Below are 20,947 nucleotides of genomic sequence, written 5' to 3' on the forward strand. Positions count from 1 at the left end.
GTGCATGTGACAAAATGCTTGCACAATAGTCAGAGTTCAATGTTCATGCATCTCGATGCTTGCACAATAGTCAGAGTTCATTGTGTATCCAACAGAATGCTAGCACAATAGTCGGAGTTCATTGTGCATGCATCTTGATGCTTGCACAATAGTCAGAATTCATTGTGCATGTGACAAAATGCTTGTACAATAGTCACAGTTCATTGTGCATGTGACAAAATGCTTGCACAATAGTCAGAGTTCATCGTGCATGCATCTCGATGCTTGCACAATAGTCACAGTTCATTGTGCATGCATCTCGATGCTTGCACAATAGTCAGAGTTCATTGTGTATCCAACAGAATGCTTGCACAATAGTCAGAGTTCATTGTGCATGCATCTCGATGCTTTTACAATAGTCATAGTTCATTGTGTATCCAACAGAATGCTTGCACAATAGTCAGAGTTCATTGTGCATGCATCTCGATGCTTGCACAATAGTCAGAATCCATTGTGCATGTGACAAAATGCTTGCACAATAGTCAGAGCTCATTGTGCATGCATCTTGATGCTTGTACAATAGTCAGAATCCATTGTGCATGTGACAAAATGCTTGCACAATAGTCAGAGTTCATTGTGTATCCAACAGAATGCTTGCACAATAGTCAGAGTTCATTGTGCATGTGACAAAATGCTTGCACAATAGTCAGAGTTCATTGTGTATCCAACAGAATGCTTGCACAATAGTCAGAGTTCATCGTGCATGCATCTCGATGCTTGCACAATAGTCAGAGTTCATCGTGCATGCATCTCGATGCTTGCACAATAGTCATAGTTCATTGTGTATCCAACAGAATGCTTGCACAATAGTCAGAGTTCATTGTGCATGCAAAAATAGGCTTGCACAATAGTCAAACTTCATTGTGTATCCCACAGAATGCTTGCACAATAGTCAGAGTTCATTATGCATGCATCTCGATGCTTGCACAATAGTCAGAATCCATTGTGCATGTGACAAAATGCTTGCACAATAGTCAGAGCTCATTGTGCATGCAACAGTAGGCTTGCACAATAGTCAAAGTTCATTGTGCATGCAACAGAATGCTTGCACAATAGCCTGAGTCCATTGTGCATGTAACAAGAGGATTTCACATTAGTCATTGTTTATGCATTCTGTTGTATGCATAATGAACTGATGAACTCTGAACAATGCAGAATCACAAACCTTTGAATGACCGTAAATAAAAACTTATTATTAAATATCTGTGACCTTGACCTACAATCAAACTAACATATTTGCTATAAACTATTTACCATGCATGCAAAGTGACATGTTTTGACCAGAAAGTAGTTTTGTGCTGGGCACAGGTGGCAGCACTAAACTATTGGTGGAGTGATATCGTCAGCACATAATGTATAGATTTCAGTTCTGTAATTGTATTTTGAATAAAGTTGATATATTAGGGGTCTCCCATACAAAGTGACATGTTTTGAGCAGAAAGTAGTTTTGTGCTGGGGACAGGTGGCAGCACTAAACCATTGGTGGGGTGATATCGTCAGCACATAATGTATAGATTTCAGTCCTGCAATTGTATTTTGAATAAAGTTGATATATTAGAGGTCTCCCATACAAAGTGACATGTTTTGAGCAGAAAGTAGTTTTGTGCTGGACACAGGTGGCAGCACTAAACTATTGGTGGGGTGATATTGTCAGCACATAATGTGTACATTTTAGTCCTAGAATTGTATTTTGGGTGCAGTTGATATATTAGGGGTCTACCATACAAAGTGACATGTTTTGAATAGAAAGTAGTTTTGTGCTCGGGTGCCTGAGCAGCACAAAACTTTTGGGTAGCATCATTCGAAAGCACAAAACCTAGCTCATAATAATCAGCAACGAAAACCCCCGCCCGAAAAGGTGGGGGCGCTGACGACATATACCTCTCGCCAGGTCATGATTTTTTAGTAGACCTAGAATATACAAAAGCAGTACAGCAGTGCTTCAGTACTCAGTTTACTAGTTGTGTGCCTAACGCTAGTCTGCGCCGACATAGCAAAAGCCATTGGCTTTCCCGTTTCAACTAATAAATTCATACAATCATGCCCCCACGTTTGTAAGCGGGCGTGACACAAGTCCACTACCAAAAATGTTTAAAAAAAAACAAATTTTGGGGACGGCGGAACATATTTAGAGCAACTTTTTGACTTTTCCCTCTTAACTCCAACGACCCCCAAACGTGTATATTTGTACCGTCATCATCATCATCATCGTTTTATTATTCACAGTGTAACGATGGCTCGACGACACGAAGCCCGGCTGTTTTGCGACCTGGTTTTGGTAAAAATTTCCGGGAAGTGAAGATAAGAAGAGAGGAGTTATGCTTGCGTGTAACAATGACGATCAGAAATAGTACAATACGATTTCTGAATGGATTTTGGAAAGACCAAAACCGAAACTGTTGAATTTGACTACCAATGGAGGCATTGCAATTAGGAATATTGGCTCGGGATACACACTCGAAATTTTGAAAGGTGTACGGGTAGCTGTAGTGGACGGGTTTGCTGATAAAATTAATGGCGATGCACCTTTGACTTCTGCCTCTAATTGTGCAGCTTCTCGTCATCAATACAACAAGAATATGTTTCTCAAGCAAAAGGTAAAACGACAAAAGATAAACTGGTTGATGGCATTGCATAACACAAACAAAGGGTTTAGTTGATGCGAAAATGTGTGTAATTATTAAGTATTAAAAAGGTACGTCCCTTCAGTTGTTAACAATTGAAGATAATAACTTTTCATCGTTTGGTTTCACAACGACGTTAAATTTGTGCTCATAATATTCCTTGTAGTTAGTTAATACCGTCGCCTGTTGTGTGCCCACAGCAGCTATTGTTATGTCGGTAATATTGTTACGTAGCGGGAAGCAAAAATCTCTTTCAGTGATCAATTGGGTACCAGCAGGCAATCCATAATCGGCGAACGTTTTGTGTTGACGACATTGCCTTAAAAATGTGTCTTGCGCTTCTTGTGCACTACTAAATGTGTTTTGTATGTTGTAAGATTTATAGCCACTCAACCAACATGAGTTGATTCCAGTTTTCTCGTAGACATTGGTCACAAAGTAATCATCACAGCCGTAGGCTCTCCAAAGAGCACAGGGCAGATTGGCAGGAACTTGGAAAGTAGCGATGTTTCGGAAGCCTTTTGGCATACAGGCATTGCAGATTGGAGACGTTCCCGTGATGGCATAAGCGTTACTTCGATCGTCATAGCAGACATCGCTTCCCCTTCTGCCACATCCTTCTGTCGGCTCGAAGAGACAGCCAGTCAATCCATAAATAGCCGTAAAACCGCCTAACTCTACAATGCTGGCGTGCACCAACACACAGAAAGAGCAGAGCACAACAGCTATTAGCCCCGCCGTTTTCATCATCTGTAATGATCAAAATGTCCTGTTATCAGTTTAGAAAGTTTCATGAAAACTTATAAAAAGTCGCACTTTTTGGATATTTGCACTCGTATTAGCGATTTGCAACGAAGGGTGAAGGGAAATAAATCGAACATACTTATGTCCGATGTTCAAATTTGTTCAACATAGAAAGTAGTGTCACCTATGTTAGGTGCGAATCGCCAATACAGATATTAATTGCGGTTTAGAGATATTAGAGGAGATATCGACAAAAATTATTTCTGGTCTTCCATATCTTTCATATGGTTTATTTATTTTATCGCATACGCGGTGTGATTCCCCGAAAAAATTATTCACCTAGGATATATAAACAAACATTATACTTCTGTAAATTGTCAAAGTGTCATTCGCATATCTTGTTGTCTCGTTTTCGCTTATGCGATAAAAAAGAATATGCACGTATGACAAGCCATCTCGGCAAGCCTCGACCGCTTTGTCATACGTGCATAATATTTATTATTTATTTATTTAAGTTGGTACGCCTGTGGCGAGAATTAGAAGGAGCATGTAGAAAAAATTGGCACCTCTCTCGTTACCATTTCTCTAAGTGAAAATGAATAAAAATCGCAGGGAAATGACAGCCATGAGGCTCCGTTTAGCAGTTGTGAGGCATTAGCCAATGAATTGGATACTTAAGTATGGTTTCCACTAAGCTAAAAGTACTCTGTGTGGAGGCTGCGAGAGTAAACACAGCAAGAATTAAACAAAAAAAAAACAATTTTCTCTCTCATCACAGAGTCCTTTTTTGATAAGTGGAAATCAATACATTCCTCAAAGAAGGGCCACGACGGATAAGCGGGAATCTTAGACACTGTACATGTTATTTAAAAGTTATGCTCGACTTTTCGTCTAGCACTGTCCAAGTCCGAAAGGTTGTTTTATAGTTGACTAGATGAGAAACACAAAGTGTGTACATCGAACACTTACTTCACTTGCTAATAATGTTATGAAACTACTTACTGATCTTGAAAGTTAGGCTATATCAGCGTCAATTGAATAAGACACAACCTTACCACCTCAAACTCTGTTGTCTTATAACCGAATAATCAGTAGCCGAGATTCAGGTTTTTATACCACTCCTGTTGTGCTGATAATTGCAATTGAGGAGTGTAAAATAGTCATTATCAGCATACATGGCAACATGAAATATATTTTTTGAATTTAATTTACCTTAAAATTTTAAGGCTATTCCTAGTCTCGCGTTTATACTCAAGTGTACTGAGTACATCCTGTTCTTAGAGTAATTACACCTAGAGAGGAGATTTGTACGACGAAATGTGGTCCCAACATCAGTTTGTATAAGATACACATGTCGTATAATTTTACACCAATACATGTATGAGTTGACACTATTTTGCTTTTGATAGTTCAATTTTCCCGCTTAATTAAGAGGGCAAACACACATAATACCAATAAACATTTCGTATTTCATGTTAAGATCACATATTTTACGTAATTTTGTTCGAAATTTCCTCTCTAGGTATAATTACTCTTAGATCCCATCCAGAATGTCAAGTATATCAATGACAACAGTCAACCGAAAAATAATTAAATCTCGTCTCGACAGATTTTCGTCCAACAAAATGAGAGTGTGTAGGGCACGATCTCGCGACTCCGGTAAAACAATTAGTTTTATCACTCGGCAGATATTGGTCCGATTGAAAGACTAAATTCACGGTTGTCCTTTATAGAAATTCACGCCGTAAGTGCGGTCGATATTCATAATTTCTAACGCAAGGCTTTGTAACGCAGCGTCATTTTCATACAAGGAAGCGTTGAAAAGTATTTTTCAGTTCACTTTTTCATCGACTCGTTCACTTGAAATTCAAATTTTAGGCACACTTATGGCGTGAATAATAAGGAATTTGATCATGTGCGGCCGTTGATAAGTGGATCGCTACCAGTTTCGAGTGGGTTTTTGTTTTTTATAAATTCAATATTTTTAACTTGGAAGGTTACGGAGATTACCTACCCCATGCACATTTAAAACTACCGTCATGATTATAAATTTCTTATTTCTCTTATTTTGCTTACTTCTCTCATTTCTCCACATACTCGAGAATAAACTCAAGACTGGGAAAACCCTCACTCGAGTACAGATTTGTTCCAATTAACTGTAAACCCGAACTTTGACAACACTAACGACAACGATTTCATCCACATAGATGAACATAACCTAAACGTCGCCCAATTTATTTGTAAATTTTTCGTTAAAATTTTCGTCAACATGAAAGTTGAGGTTAAGTTACCTTCTGTTGATGAAATCTGATATTTCGAAATGACCTTGGAACCAATCTATATTTGAGTATAAATCGTATAACGACAACTGTATACTGAAAAATAATTAAATTTCGAGTCGACGGATTTCGGTCAAACAAAATGCCACTGTCAAGTGCGCAATCTCAAGCAATTAGTCGGAACAATAGCTGCCAAGCGATATGACTTTGAGAAAATGTTTTAATTTGCACGTTTTTAAAGTCTTATCGCTTGGCCGATATTGATCCGATTGAATAAACTAATTGCTTCGCCGGAAACCTGAGATAGCGATCCAAAATCAGTCGACTCGACAATTAATTTTTTTTTTCAGTTGACAGTTGTCGACACTCGAGATACTGGATATCCTCAGATATACTGGATATACTCGAGCATAAGCTCGCAACCGCGAATTCACACCGTAAGTTTGCCTAAAATTTGAATTTTAAGTGAACGATTCGATGAAAAAGTGAACCGAAAATACATTTCAACGCTTCATTGTATGAAAATAACGCTACGTTAGAAAGACCTTCGCACTTTCCATTTTGAATTTCAACCGCACTTACGGCGTGAATACCCTTATTATATTTGAGTCAAGTCGATAGATTCTTTCGAATCTGTGTTTTTTGAGCTTATCGAATTAAGTTTGTTTTTTTGTTAAGAAAACACGCTAATTAAGCGCATGTTAAGAAGGTCTTTTGTAGAGATAATGTTGTTTTATTTTTATGCCGTTATTTGGTGCACCGATATGTAATACTAAAACGTACGACAGCCACCTCAATTATGTTAGAAATTTTTAGGCGAATTCTTCTTTTTCTTCGTTCCACACGTTCTTACTATATTGCTATCCCACAAAAACCTCAAAAGAGGAAAAGGTGACGCTAGGCTAGTAAAAATTAAACTTCCAAAACATTTGATATCAGTTTTGGTGACGCATTCTGCGCCTTAACGTAATTAATTACCAAGAAAATTTTAACAAGAAAATAGGTCAACTAGAAGTTTACCGATGAGATTTTACAACAAAAGTTTTACAAAAAAAATGCGTTACAAGTGGCAGATGATTATTGTCGTATGAGGGGTTTCCTCAGCATCTGCCACTTGTGACGCATTTTTTTGTAAAACTTTCGTTCTCGTTTCGTTTTCGTTTCGTTTTCGTTTCGAAGACTTGAATTTCTTGCTAACAAAATTGAGTTAAGTGTTAAAGTATGCTGCCAAGTATTGAACAACTTCCACATGTATAGATTGTATAGATTTCATATCAGATGGTAGTTTCTTGTACCTGTGCATGTATAACAGGACTATTGTTTAAGTATAAGTGATGCATAACCTTTCCAAGCAGTCGGTCAAATTGGAACGTGTAGTGAATCAACTTGTGTTACACCCAACACGGCATATTGTTGGTAACTTTGTTTACCAAAGATTACCGAAAATTCGCAGAATTTACCGAGAAATAAATTCGGTAAATTTTCGGTACACTTTGGTAAATTTCAGTAAATTCGACAAAAACGGTTATTTATAATGGGCACAGACACCCATAGTAAGAATTTTACATCAAAGATCAAAAGACTATTTATGAATTTTTCATGCTTCGGGGACGTGCATTAGGTCAATTTTGGATAATTTTGTCGAGCTCTTAAGAACTACTATCGACGCCTAAACGACGCCTAGTTAAGGGCCTAAACATGTAAAATACTATTATCTGTATAGAACGATAATCTCGAGCTTATCTCTCTAGGGAGTTTTTACTTGTCTCGATATAAATGATGGAATTTGTTTATGTACTGTCCGTTTGACAAGAGGATCGCCACGGTTCAGCAGGGGGTTTTGAACATTTGTTTTTTACACGTTGGCACACGTGCTCTTGTCAGATTCAAGATTCTTTTTACGAAGGTTACGCTGATTATACTTTGTGAAAAAGGCCAATACCTTGCAAATATGTCACATCTTGGACAGAATTTGACACTGCAATATCTGCAGCATGAAAAAACTAAATGTTCGAAACCCCCTGAAACCCCGTGCTTCCACCTACGTAATATACACAAACTAGGTGAGCCAATCTTAATTTATATCTGTTCTCGACAGATAATGAATATTACATCCTTTGAGCTTTAAGTCAATTTACTTTACATGCTACATGCGTCGAAAACCATACTTTTCATGTTTTAAGCACGTCTTTCGACGCCATCTCGTTTTTGTGTGTATATTGACCTCGGCTTCGCCTCGGATCAACAAACTTCACACGAAAACTCTACTTTTTATCTCTAGTCATGTAATATATATTATGCACCTGTTGCCAAGATTGATATTTTGACGTGTTGGACATTATTGCCCTAGCCGAAGGCGTGGGCCATAATAGCTACACGTCAAAATAACAGTCTGGCAATAGGTGCATATCATATTTTATCTGTCGAGAACAGATATATCGAGATAAACAAAAACTCCCTAGAGAGATAAGCTCGAGATTATCGTTCTAGACAGATGAAATACTATTTCATGTCTAGGGTTGTAATACACAATTTTCGACCCTTGCGAAAACAAAAGCATGTAATAGTTATTTATCTACCAAGGTAGGTATGAAGGTATTTTTTCGCACTAGATGTCGATTGTCGACCCGAGGCGAAGCCGAGTCAATATACGCTTCAACAATACGTTCGGTATAATTGTGTGACTCTATAGCCGAATGGCTATAGTCGCTGCTTTGTGTTCAAAAACCTTTTGGTGTCGGGGGTTCGATTTCTGGTCAATGCAAGATTTTTATTTATAAAAATTTAGCCTTAGTTGAAGGTAATAGGTTCTTTAGCGTGCGAAAAAAAAAATATCGCACTGTGTCCAGGAATCCAGTGAAATAAATACCTTCAAAACGACATTAAATGGATGCATGGAAAGGTGATGATTATGGACCGGAATTGCGAAAAATTACATATAAGCACGTATGCACTGTCTTGTACCATTCATTTTGGGAACTTTCATATGCACAACTCCAGAAATTGCCCAAGATATAAACGTAAATAATTATTGCACATGTGCGGCGTGATGAACCGCATTTTGTCGACTCAAAAGGTCATGAGAAAATAACGTTTTGTCTGATGACTCTTCTGGGGAGAAAATGTCCCCGAACTTTATTACTTTTGTTTTCAAAAATTGTGTAACCAATCGATGTTTTTGTTTCGTGATAAAAAAACACCTGGCACGTATGAAAAACGCTGTGTGCACGTCTGGAAGAAAATAGGAAATTCCAACTCAAGCGATTCCCTCTTCTTGGAATTTCCTATTTTCTTCCCAATGTTTTTCGTGAACAAAAAGTCGGGTTTTCTGAGTATTTTCAGTCATAAATAAGGATTTCTTCACGAAACCACTATATTTCAGCAATATACTCGGAAAAACAACTACGCTTCTCAAAGCTCCAATATTCAAGACTCACACCACACACTCGACTGCAGCAAACTTTTAATCGTACGCACACACCATTCCACTTTTCGGAGAGCAAACTTAAAATGCATCCAAAAAAGCAACAATTAAAAGAAAAGTGGTGGGGCGATCGTGATCGCAACGTGTGAGAGTTTAATAAAAATAAAATCGAAAAAAATTGAAACCAGTATTCAAAGTTCCTTCCGCGGATCGGTGTGTATTGGATTGTATGTGGATGGGTGTCGTAAACACGTTTTTCTTTCATTAAAATTTTTTATTGTTTTACTAAATTGTTGAAATTCTCGTTGTGAGGGAGATGTTCTTGTGAAAATTGATAAAATAAAATAAAACTGTTAAATGTGACTGCCAGTGTCTTTCTGTGCATTAAGAATAATTATTTTCGATTCAATTAGAAGTCGATTGTGGGAAATATGAATGTGTAATTGATGCAAAAAAAAAGTGGATAAAAATATTGTACGTGCAACAGGCGTAGTATACGAAACATCTAAAAACATCGTTGCGAGTTTTGATTTGAATTGCTGTGGTTTGAAATGCAACGTCACTTTTTTGTTGTCAGAATTTTCTTTTGTTTTTCTGTCACTTTAACCAAAACATTCAATCGATGAATGGAAAAGTGATTTGATCGACGAGAGAAACGTTTCAATCGAATTTAAAAAAATATAAATAAATTCAGAAATGTTGTGCACACTGCATATCAATAACACGTTACCCATTTTCGAAATTCTTTAAATTCGTGGCAAAAATGGAATTCATTTTCAATTGAACCGAACACTGCGGTCTTACCTGAGATGTCTTTTTTTTCATTCCCCTGACCTCTTATTTATTGATACGGTGTGTGTACACATATAATGAAGAGCATAATATTGATCATCTGATGTGTATACTAATTTGTAACCCAATTTGTATTAATACACGTACACGCTGCAACACAGCACCATTATGTTACTACAGGTGTATTTTGTTTGAATTAAAAATTCACTTTACGGTTGATGTAGCGCTGAATATATTTGAATATAGTGACTAGTGACACTATAACTTCTCCCATAATTATTTATTGTGTTCGGTGTGTACATTTGATTCGACTTTCAATTTTAGTTTTTTGAATTATTTCTTGCAAAAATAGTTATTTGTTTACCGAGGGAAGAAAATGGGAAATTCCCTCAAAAGCGAAATTGCAGGAATTGGAATTTCGAATTTCTCCCAGAGGTGAACGCTACGTTTTTCATGCGTGCGTGTTTTGCGATTTTTCTCCACATCGATTCGCCATGCTAATTTTGAAAACATAAGTAAAGTGGCAGTTTGCATAAGAAAAATTCTATTTTTTCCCACGGGAGAGAAAGTGCTGCATTTTTCTTACTAGAAATGTCATTCTAGTCGTCAAGAAAACTCAATTTTGTCATGGCCTATTGAGTGGAGAAAATAAGGCAAAACACAACGCGAGCATGATTTTTTTTTCATTTACCAAATATTTAAATCCATCATCGTTCCATGCAATGATGGCATGTCCATCTCATTTCGTTAGATTTTTATAAATTTTTTTTGTTTTGTTTGTTGCTGTGCAAAAATTCAAAAAAGCCAGGCGAATGTAAGTTTCCTGTGCCGTTGTTGTTATTATTATATGTACGTACAATTACAGTTGAGTCGAAACGAAAGGTCATTAAGGTTGTAAACCTGTTATACTATACCAATCGATTGGTTACATAGTTACACATTTTTTTCTCTTCACATTTAAGTATTTCCAATTGAATATACCAGTTCTAAGTCGACAAATCAATGCTCAGTTAATTGTTTGCGTACACACGTTCTTCGAATGTTTATCGAACAGATTGATATAGAAATAATAGAAGAATTGGTTGCGATGTTCTCGTGGAAGATACACGTCAGTTTCCGCATAGAAATGGCGGAATGAACATTCCCAAGTTAGCCGAAATGCGGCAGATCGCTTGAGAATCACTCGGACTGAATCAGATTGGTAATTTGGATGTATAAGCAGCGGGCATGATCTGTTTTTTTGAAAATAAGAAACGTCGTAGTGAAACGAAACCATGATTTAGACTCAGTTTCTCTTGGGTGTCACAGACTATCAAGGAGACTTTAGGGAGGTCGTGCAGATTATGATACACTGGTGCAATCAATACCGAGGGGCAGATATTTGTAAATTTCGTTGACAAAGTATTTTCACACTGGCATTTCTCTCAGTATTTTCCTACAGTTAGAGGCAGTGAAATGTCAGCAAAAATTTGTTTCAGCTGATCCAGTCAAACAGTCAAAACTGTTTATACATTTTTACCACTACCACGAGCGCGCATGTTCAGCTTCAACCGTATAAACAAGTACAAACAGTTTTGATTGTATGTATGGATGGATCAGCTGAAAAACAGCTGAAGCAAATTCATGATGAAATTTCACTGCCTCCGACTGTATCGTTTTTCAAGGATTTTTTACTGATTCCGGATGGAGTTTCAAAGGATTTTCTTTTAAATTTTCAAGGATTTTCATCTTTTTATTGGATTTTCTTGAGCCATTTAAAGGATTTTCTAGGTTTTTGCGGATTTTCTTTGAGGATTTTCTATTAACTGGTCTTTGAGGATCAAGGCTATAAACTCTGGGGAAGTCACGCAGATCGTCATTTTATTAGATACGCGGAAACACATCACTTCTGATGATTTCAAATACAGAAAGTTTTCTCAAAATCCGATACGGCCGTACAGAAGATTACTCAGAAAGTTTTCTCAAAACCCGATACGACCGTATGGAAGATTTCTCAAAATTCCATACGACCGTAGATTTATTGTAGCGCAAAATCGTTTTAAGTTAGCGATATCGCCAAAATTTTAAGAAAACTTTTGGGCTAACTTAACCTGCATCCGTATCCGACGCTTCTTGGAAAAATGTATTTACTTCGTCTGCGGTGAATAGACGTAGTAGGTTATTACTGATGTCTGATGAAGTCCTTTTTCGACTTTTTCAGAAAAGCAAATAATTGAGAGTATTCGCCAATACTGACATTATGCTTAGAACTGAGCATAGGCTTCAGCTTTGAATAAGCGGTGCGTAGTGTTGTTGGTGCTACTGTTTTTGCCATCTCACTGAAATACTCCAGCAATACTTCCTCTGTGAATGAATTCGTGTCTTGTGCTTCTTGCCATTTCATGAATTTTGCATACTCAGCCTCGTACCGCAACCGTGATTTATCGGGCAAATAAGGTTGTATTTTCTCATTGTATGCGATAGGGTCAGAATTTGAACAAAACGTAAACATGGAAATCACCACAGCCCTGCTTCTAGCATGAACATAGAAAATATTCGGAGGCTGATGAAGGCATTGCGTTTCTGTTGTACATATAGATGACTTGCTTTCGTTGTATGAGTTAAAACATACAATACAAACAATCCTAAGCGGTAGCTCGTATCACTAAAGCCTCCAAATTTGACACTTGTCAATTCAGTGTTCATGCTAGTAGCAGTGCTGTGAAATCACCAAACAAAAATATTGACTGACGTTTAAAGTGTCACAGTGTTATCAAACCAAAAATGACGTGAAGTGTTTAAGGGGTGGTCGTTTTAGTTCGTTATAAACCAATAAGAGGTCATCAATTTTGACAACTCTGATACCGATGCAAACAAAATTGTTTTTTTTTAAACATTTTATTTACTAATTTGGTTAACATACGGGTTATTTTCACTTCACTATAAATGCTTTTTAATTGTCAAGTGCATTCAATATGATGCATTTAACTGTCATTTTCACAAAGCTAACCTCTAAAAAATAAAATTTCATAGAAATTTTTCAAAGGTTGAGGTCATCTTTGTGAAAATGACAACTAATTTACATACCAAATGCACATGACATGCATCTATTTAGACAAGATTTGTCGATCGAAAAAATAGCAACAAAAACTCTACCAGGGCCGGACTGGCTCCCAAAAGGCGCACTTGTGCGATGAGTCGAAAGGCGCAAAAAACGAAAACTTATTATTTAGAAAGAATATAAGCATATGCTCTCTTTCAGCTGTTACTTGCACAAATCCTATACATTATTTCGGATACAGTTTGTTATGCTACAGTTGGAATTGATAAAAGTACTAAATTGTTAAGTATACTACGCGAGCAGAGCGAGCGAATTTTTTTTTATGAACCGTTCGAAGCTGAATTCTATTGAAAACTTGCTTAGGATTAAAATAAAAATTATTAGAAAATTACCAAATACATTAAAAGTGAAAAACGCTAATAAACCGATTTCCCTGATTTTTAGCCCCGTACGAAGTACGAAGGGGCTTATAGGATTACGATGCCGTGTGTAATTGATGGAATTCGAAGCAGACGGTAAGGGCAAAGTGTTTGCCTATGTTCATAGATGACGAATCCGCAATAAAAATTTGGGCCGTCTGTCCGTCTGTCCGTCTGTCCGTCACGTCGATATCTTGAGTAAATCAAATCCGATTTCAAATTTTTTTTTTTCCCTGAAAGATAGTCAAAATAGTGAGGCTAAGTTCGAAGATGGGCATATTCGGGTCGGCCCTTCGTGAGTTAGGGCCACCTAAGTGATTTAAGGTCTTTTGGTGATATTTATGGCAAAATAAACGATGGAAATGTAAATGACACGGCAAATGATAGGTATTGTCAATACCAATCCAGGAAAAAAAAGTTTTTTAAAATCGGGTGAGTGGACCGTGAGTTAGGGCCTTAGAAATGAAAAGCTACTAGGGCCCTATGTGTATTTTACATAGAACTCAAGTAAATTTCATTCGTTTTTCGTAATTTTTGTGTCATTTGGAAGCTAATCAAAAGCCGAATAGAATGTTGTTGAAAAAAAAATTAAATTTGGGTCCTCGGACTAAGGCCGCTACTAGGGCCCTATGTGTATTTTACATAGAACTCAAGTAAATTTCATTCGTTTTTCGTAATTTTTGTGTCATTTGGAAGGTAATCAAAAGCCGAATAGAATGTTGTTGAAAAAAAAAATAAATTTGGGTCCTTGGACTAAGGCCACTACTAGGGCCCTATGTGTATTTTACATTGAACTCGAGTAAATTTCATTCGTTTTTCGTAATTTTTGTGTCATTTGGAAGGTAATCAAAGGCCGAATAGAATGTTGTTGAAAAAAAAATTAAATTTGGGTCCTCGGACTAAGGCCGCTACTAGGGCCCTATGTGTATTTTACATAGAACTCAAGTAAATTTCATTCGTTTTTCGTAATTTTTGTGTCATTTGGAAGGTAATCAAAAGCCGAATAGAATGTTGTTGAAAAAAAAATTAAATTTGGGTCCTTGGACTAAGGCCACTGCTAGGGCCCTATGTGTATTTTACATTGAACTCGAGTAAATTTCATTCGTTTTTCGTAATTTTTGTGTCATTTGGAAGGTAATCAAAGGCCGAATAGAATGTAATTGAAAAAAAAAAAATTTGGGTCCTCGGACTAAGGCTGGTACTAGGGCCCTATGTGTATTTTACATACAACTCGCGTAAATTTCATCCGTTTGTCGTAATTTTTGTTTAATTTAGAAGGTAATCGAAGGCCGAATAGAATGTAGTTGAAAAAAAAAAAAAATTGGGTCCTCGGACTAAGGCCGGTACTAGGGCCCTATGTGTATTTATACTCAATAAATTAAAATTTTAGGGCTATTTGAAATTTTTGTTTCATTTGAAAGGAACGTCGTACGGGGCTTCGTAATTGCGCTATGCGCAATTTCTAAGATGTACACATTCCATAATAATTTTACTTTAACTACATTAACCGGCGCAATATGTTTACGGTCAAAGTAGGGTGACAGACGCAATAGGGTCACGTACGCAATAGATATACGGGTTTGTACGGGGCTCAGTCGCAGCAAACGCTCCGACTGTTCTGATGGCTCGTTTAGTATTCTTGTGATGAATCACCAATATCGAATCGCCAAAAAAAGAAATTGCCAAGAAAAATCCACAAAGTGTAAAGAAACGTCAGAAAACGGAAGAAAAGCTAAGAAATGGGAAAAAACGCCACGAATAGAAAATTTGTCTTTCTGGCGTTTCTTCACAATTTGGCGATTTTTTCTGGCGATGTAAAAAATAAAAAATGGTCAATCGACAAGAGGAATCACCAAACGCAAAAAAAATCGTCGAGGTGTGAAAAAACACAAAAATGATTTGTTTATATCTTCACGTTTCATCACACTTTAGCGAATTTTATCCATTTACGAAACGTAAGCGTTTAGTGTGATCCTAGCAATTTTATCCTTCTACGAAATGTAATATAAAGGCACATCGCGAGATCATAGTAATTTTAACCTTTTACAAAATGTAACATAAACGCGCTTCGTAAGATCCTAGCCATTTTATCCTTCTACGAAATAACGTTTCTAAACAACAACAAATTTATTTAAATGCGCAAAAAAAGACTGCTCACAATAATGACGCAGCCTGTAAAAAAGCGATCTTTTCCGAAAAAAGATATTAAATTTACAATAAATAAAAATCATCTATTCTATTTTTCCCTAATGTGCCCAAAATGCAGGCGGCGTTTCCACGTTGTATAGCGATTGAAATTCGTTGCAAAAGATAGTCCTTTGATTTAGCCTCACCAGTTGCCTTTTTCATTAATGATCCCAATTTTTCTACAAATTTCTTCGTCTCAGGACCCATGCAACCTAAAGTCTCAAAAGCAAGCGGGGTGAATAAATAATTTTGCTTTAATTTTATATAATGATTATGTTTATGTCTCTCCGCTTTGTCAGTTTCTTATGTGAAGACGCTTCTTTAAACTTTAGAGATTTTTGGAGTTTTATCATCTTTTGTTGATTTGCTGAATCACCTGAAAAAACCCCAAAGTGCGAAGAGACACCAAGAAGAATCGACGAAGAAACGCCAAGAATGGAAAATTGGTCGTTCCTCACATTTTTTGGCGTTTCTTCTCGCATTGCCGATTTTTCTTGTGATTTAACAAAATAACAAAAAACGAGGAAACACCAAGAAAAATCGCCAAAGTGTGAAGAAACGCCGAAGTCTGAAGAATCGCCAAGAAATTTTTTTTGGCGATTTTACTTTGGCGATTCTTCTTGACTGTTTTTTTTTATTTTAGTCGTATTTAGGCTAAATCATAATCATGTGAAAATCGACCAACCGAACTTTCCGTTTAAAAATCCCAAAGTTTCACCAACAACACCAAAAACATTTGGTACAATTCTGAAAACATCGGAGTAGTAATCTAGGAATTATTCCGAAAAAATTTCTCGAACTGATTTCTTGGTGTTTCTTTGTATGGAATAAGAATGGATTGTTCAATGAGTTTCATTTCCAATTGAGGTAACCAAAATCGAAATTCAGACAGACAGTCAAAGAATCTGACCCGTCAAGCAACTAAAGAAAACTCATTTCTTTCGACAGAAATCGAAGGTGAAACTGTATTCCGTTGAAGGTTTAACGATTTCTTTCATTAGCGGCGCAGGCGAAAATTTTCGTGTTTTTCAACGACAAAATATAGAAATTACAATTAGCGCCTTTTACGTTTCATAATATCATCTAGACCAGCGATACAATAGTACATACATTTTATTTCTTAAAAGGCGCAAAATCCAAAAGGCGCACTTGTGCTTTGCCTAGTTGCCATATATGGCCAGTCCGGACCTGAACTCTACTTTTCAACTTCTTATTTTGTAAAAACAAATTTGGTTCATCTGGATACATTTGCATATGTAAACTATTATCTCTATTTTAATATGCGAAAAAAAACACTGCTCACAAGGCGCAGCCCGTAAAAAAACGATCTTTTCAAAAATCAAAGGTTACAACAAAATAAAAATCATCTACTCTATCCGGTCCCAAAGCTCCCAAAGTTCCCAGAATACACGCAGCGTTGCCAATAGTAGACAGTTTGCGCAAATGACGTTTAATTCATAAGTCAACTTATAAGTTGGAAATTATAAGTCACATCTTCATACAAGACGTTCTCAACGATTACTTATAATTTCCAACTTATAAGTTGACCTATAGATCACTAAAATGACCGCTGGCGTGACGATCGATGGTTCAGTTTTGTGTGCAAACTAATGACAACCAACTTTGCTTCTAAGGGAATTCCCCGTATTTAGTTCATTTACATTCATTTCAAAGAATTGGACGCACTCACTTATTCATTACTATGTGAAATTGTGAAGTTGGTTTCAATTAGTTTGCACACTTTTCCCCACCATTCCTCACGTTTCCGTCATCAGTTTCACCAAACGAAGAGATCTATAATTTATACGTCATTTGCGCAAACTGTCTAGTATACTCACATTGTCAAAAAAATTTGTTCACATGTCGTTACAGAAGAAGTTTGTAAATGCGCTTCCTTGCTCCGTTGCACTTAATCTGTTGCAGACCAGCATTATTATCGAATCTATTACTTCGATCGATCAAATTATTTTTAATCTGTTGATTTCAAATCTTGTACTTCAATTTTGTTAACATGCGTTTTACTTTTATAAAGGACCATATTACCCAGAGCTTGTCATTATTTTTGTCGTCGTTATCGATAACAGGTCGTATGTGACAGGTTAATGAATCATGATAAGTTTCCCTGTTCAATTTTCTCGTGTTTCTTAAATTCAAATTGACTAAATTACCGCTTGAATTATAACTGAAATTACAGTTGGCTATGAAAAACATCGAATTTAGCTAAACTCAGTTTACTACTAACATATTTAAAACCGAAACAAACAACATTTTATCAAAATTTTTTGTCCTGAAAATTCATAGTTTTTCTAAATCAAAATCAATCAAAAATGAGTGCACGGCGTTTATATGAAGGAAATTATGCTGAACGGCGACGACAAAGAATAGCAGACGGAAATTCGGCACCAAGAAGGGACTCACGAAGCTTATGTATAATGTCAAAATATTCCATTACAAAGAACTAGCGACTGATCATAAAATTTTATTTCGTTAGTTAGAACGATTTCTACCGTTAACTAGCATTGTTAACTTACCTGCAAGATATCAAATTTGACATGGACAAGGAGATCGACAAATTTGTACGGGAATATAAAGAAACAAATGGAAAGAAACCACCCAAAATATTCAAAACAAAGGTACGCGAGTTGGATGAATATGTCCGGTTTTATGAGGAATACATAAGTGAGGGTATAAAGGCTCGTCGATACGACGCTGTGAAGAAGGACGCAATACGAAGTGTAAATAAGGCGAAAACGATGTTTAAAGAATTATCTGAGCTAATGGCTACTTTATTGGAAGACATGTTCACTGCTATGGAATTGACTTCGGATTCCTCTGTGTCAGAAATTTCCGCATCCGACTAACAAAATGAATAAAATTTAATTTGGAACTGTGACAGACTTATGTGCATAAGAGCTTCGTGATGAGTATACCATATTACCATATCCTTCTGTGTTGTCCTGCTAACGTAAAAATGACAGTGAATTATAGTTACTCTTTTCCCATTCATCAAAATCGGTTGGGGTGCTCATTGACAAAACCACAAAATTGGACTTTGATGCCTCACCCTGACTCACAGCTACAACCTTTCGACCCGACGATACTTCTATTAGAATCGTCTCTCAATTCTCTACAAACTAATATTAGATCAAAACCGGCCGGGTCGTTTCATTTCGGGGAAAATTTTTCGGAAAAAGTCATGATTTTGAAATTTTGAAATTTTCTTAGAGTCGCCCCGAGCCGCAGAGGTCGTTTAAAAAAAAAAACTTCTACGAAATGATCACCTGTAAATTCCCTATCGATAGCACCATAAACGTCCGGAAACAAAAATGGTGTGTCCGATTCAAAAAAAAATTCTCCAATTTTGGGAATTTAAAATCTGAAAATTCCGAAAAATTCGGATTAATTTTGACAGAATTCCGAAAAAAATCGAATTCTGTCAAAATTATTCCGAATTTTTCGGAACTTATTCAGAAATATTCCGAAATTTCAGATTAAGAGTGATATCGCCAAGACTTCAGGTGATTGGGGAACAAGCGGTCTCCGATTTTAATGAGTGATAGCTCATTCGATTCGTCGTTTAATTCTAGCGAACACGTATCTGCCATTTTTTTGAAAAAAAATTTACTTTCTGTGAAAAAGGTTCAAAATTGAGGACATGTCAGAGGGTAACGAAAACAGTTTTTTGGCAATAACTCAAGAAACAATTATTTTGGAAAGACCTACAGGTAGAGTATACGCACAGCTTGGTGCGAGTATATCCGCGAGAGTTATTACTAATAATATAGTGAATGTTCGGAGAGTCCGCCTTCTCTGCAGCTTCTATGTTCCGCGGAACTGAGTATGGGTTATAACGATCTATGTTCGCGACATAGCGAAGCGTATAAGGAAACAGAATGGTAGACTATATGAAATTATTCCCGTAGAAGCGTTCCAGACGCTGTTTCAGCAGTTGGGCGTACAGAAAGAAGGAAAAAATATGCATTTTGGCACCAACTTTTTTTACAAGACTTCGGTAGGTTTGCAGCACAAAAGTACTGGGTTCATTTATATGTGGGACGATAGTGGGTGAGGCCAGCTACAACACCCCATACTCAGTTCCGCGGAACATAGAAGCTGCAGAGAAGGCGGACTCTCTGATCATTCACTATATTTTTAATAATAAATCTCGCGGATCTACTCGCACCAAGCCGTGCGTATACTCTACCTGTAGGTCTTTCCAAGGCCGACATTCGTACAACATTACAATAATTTAAAATAATTGTTTCTTGAGTTATTGTCGAAAAACTGTTTTCGGTACCCTCTGACATGTGTTCACTTTTGAACACTTTTCACAGAAAGTAAATTTTTTTTCGAAAAAGTGAAAGATACGTGTTTCCTAGAATTAAAAGGCGAATCCAACGAGCTATCACTCATTAAAATCGGAGACCGCTTGTTCCCAAAGTTACAAAAATCACCTGAAGTTTTGGCGATATCACTCTTAAAAAGTCGCAAAAAGAAGCCCCGTTGTCTTCCCAATGTCAGATAAAACTTCGTTGTAATTCCACTCCACATTCCGTACCCCTTTCTGAAATAGTGCGTCATGCATTTTTTTGGATAGCATAATTACCCTTAGCCTTTAGGTTCTCTGTTTCTGGTCTACGATAGAAGATTTGAATTGAAATTAGTTCAGTGGAAGAGAGTTGTGGCGTATTTTGGGAAGGAGCTGTACGATCTGCAAAACCTATACAATCTCACGTGGCATTCAACCGCTGATCATAACATCATGTTTTGTGATATATTTGTGGTTTTGCTTGAAACTTCTTCGAATCCAAACATTTTCCAATTGTGTTCAGCCTTTGTTCCATTCACAATCACTTCAAATCAAACCGACGAGTTTTTTTTGTTCGAATTAAAAATGTGACACCAAAACCATAACATTTTGTGTGCTTACAGCTTTTACATCAATGATAATGCAGTGTGACGATGAATAAAGAAAAATGTTTTGGTTAATGTGTTGTGTACGTCGAGATAAATCCAATTAGAAAATTACAAAATAAATTTCGTTTTTAATGTGTCTTAACGAAACGACGAAAATAGTGACGGTCGATTGACCATTGAATGTATTATTAAATCGACTAAATGTAAATGAGTTTGGTGCATCCGTTCGGGTTAATAAGTGGATATATCGAAGAAGTGGATAACGCAAAGAGGTCGAACCAATTCAAACAGTTAGTCCAATAAAATGACCGTGTCATATGCTGGAGAAGTTCCGAATGGAAGCAGTTTTGGATGTTTCTGGAAAATTTTATTCAAGTAAGTGGCGCCGACGTTTTACAATAAAATTATAAATCCTGACCAGAGTGGAAACATCTTCATCTTCAAGTTATCTTATCACATATGTAAGTTGCCAACGTTTTCTA

The 20,947-nt window shown here is 36.7% G+C and overlaps 1 protein-coding gene and 1 long non-coding RNA gene across 4 annotated transcripts in view; one reads left to right on the forward strand and one right to left on the reverse strand.

Moving 5' to 3' along the window:
- Nucleotides 1–2,690: 2,690 nt before the first annotated feature.
- LOC119077517 lies at nt 2,691–4,533 on the reverse strand. Its single transcript, XR_005087814.1, has 2 exons — nt 4,410–4,533; nt 2,691–3,413 (listed from the first exon to the last, which is right to left on the reverse strand). It is a non-coding gene; the product is annotated as an uncharacterized LOC119077517 (long non-coding RNA).
- A 4,767-nt stretch (nt 4,534–9,300) lies between these two features.
- LOC119077483 (bestrophin-2) overlaps nt 9,301–20,947 on the forward strand; it is a 45,961-nt gene continuing 34,314 nt past the window's right edge. For 2 of the 3 annotated variants that reach the window (XM_037184695.1, XM_037184697.1), the window contains exons 1-2: nt 9,301–9,584; nt 20,481–20,840. In XM_037184695.1, coding sequence (XP_037040590.1) covers nt 20,770–20,840 — 71 coding nt within the window. In that variant the 5' untranslated portion in view covers nt 9,301–9,584; nt 20,481–20,769. The remainder of the gene's footprint in view (nt 9,585–20,480; nt 20,841–20,947) is intronic. The other variant, XM_037184696.1, reaches the window with a different exon arrangement.

This window comes from Bradysia coprophila, unplaced genomic scaffold (genome assembly GCF_014529535.1).
Source record: "Bradysia coprophila strain Holo2 unplaced genomic scaffold, BU_Bcop_v1 contig_235, whole genome shotgun sequence".
In the NCBI taxonomy this organism is placed as follows: Eukaryota; Metazoa; Arthropoda; class Insecta; order Diptera; family Sciaridae; genus Bradysia; species Bradysia coprophila.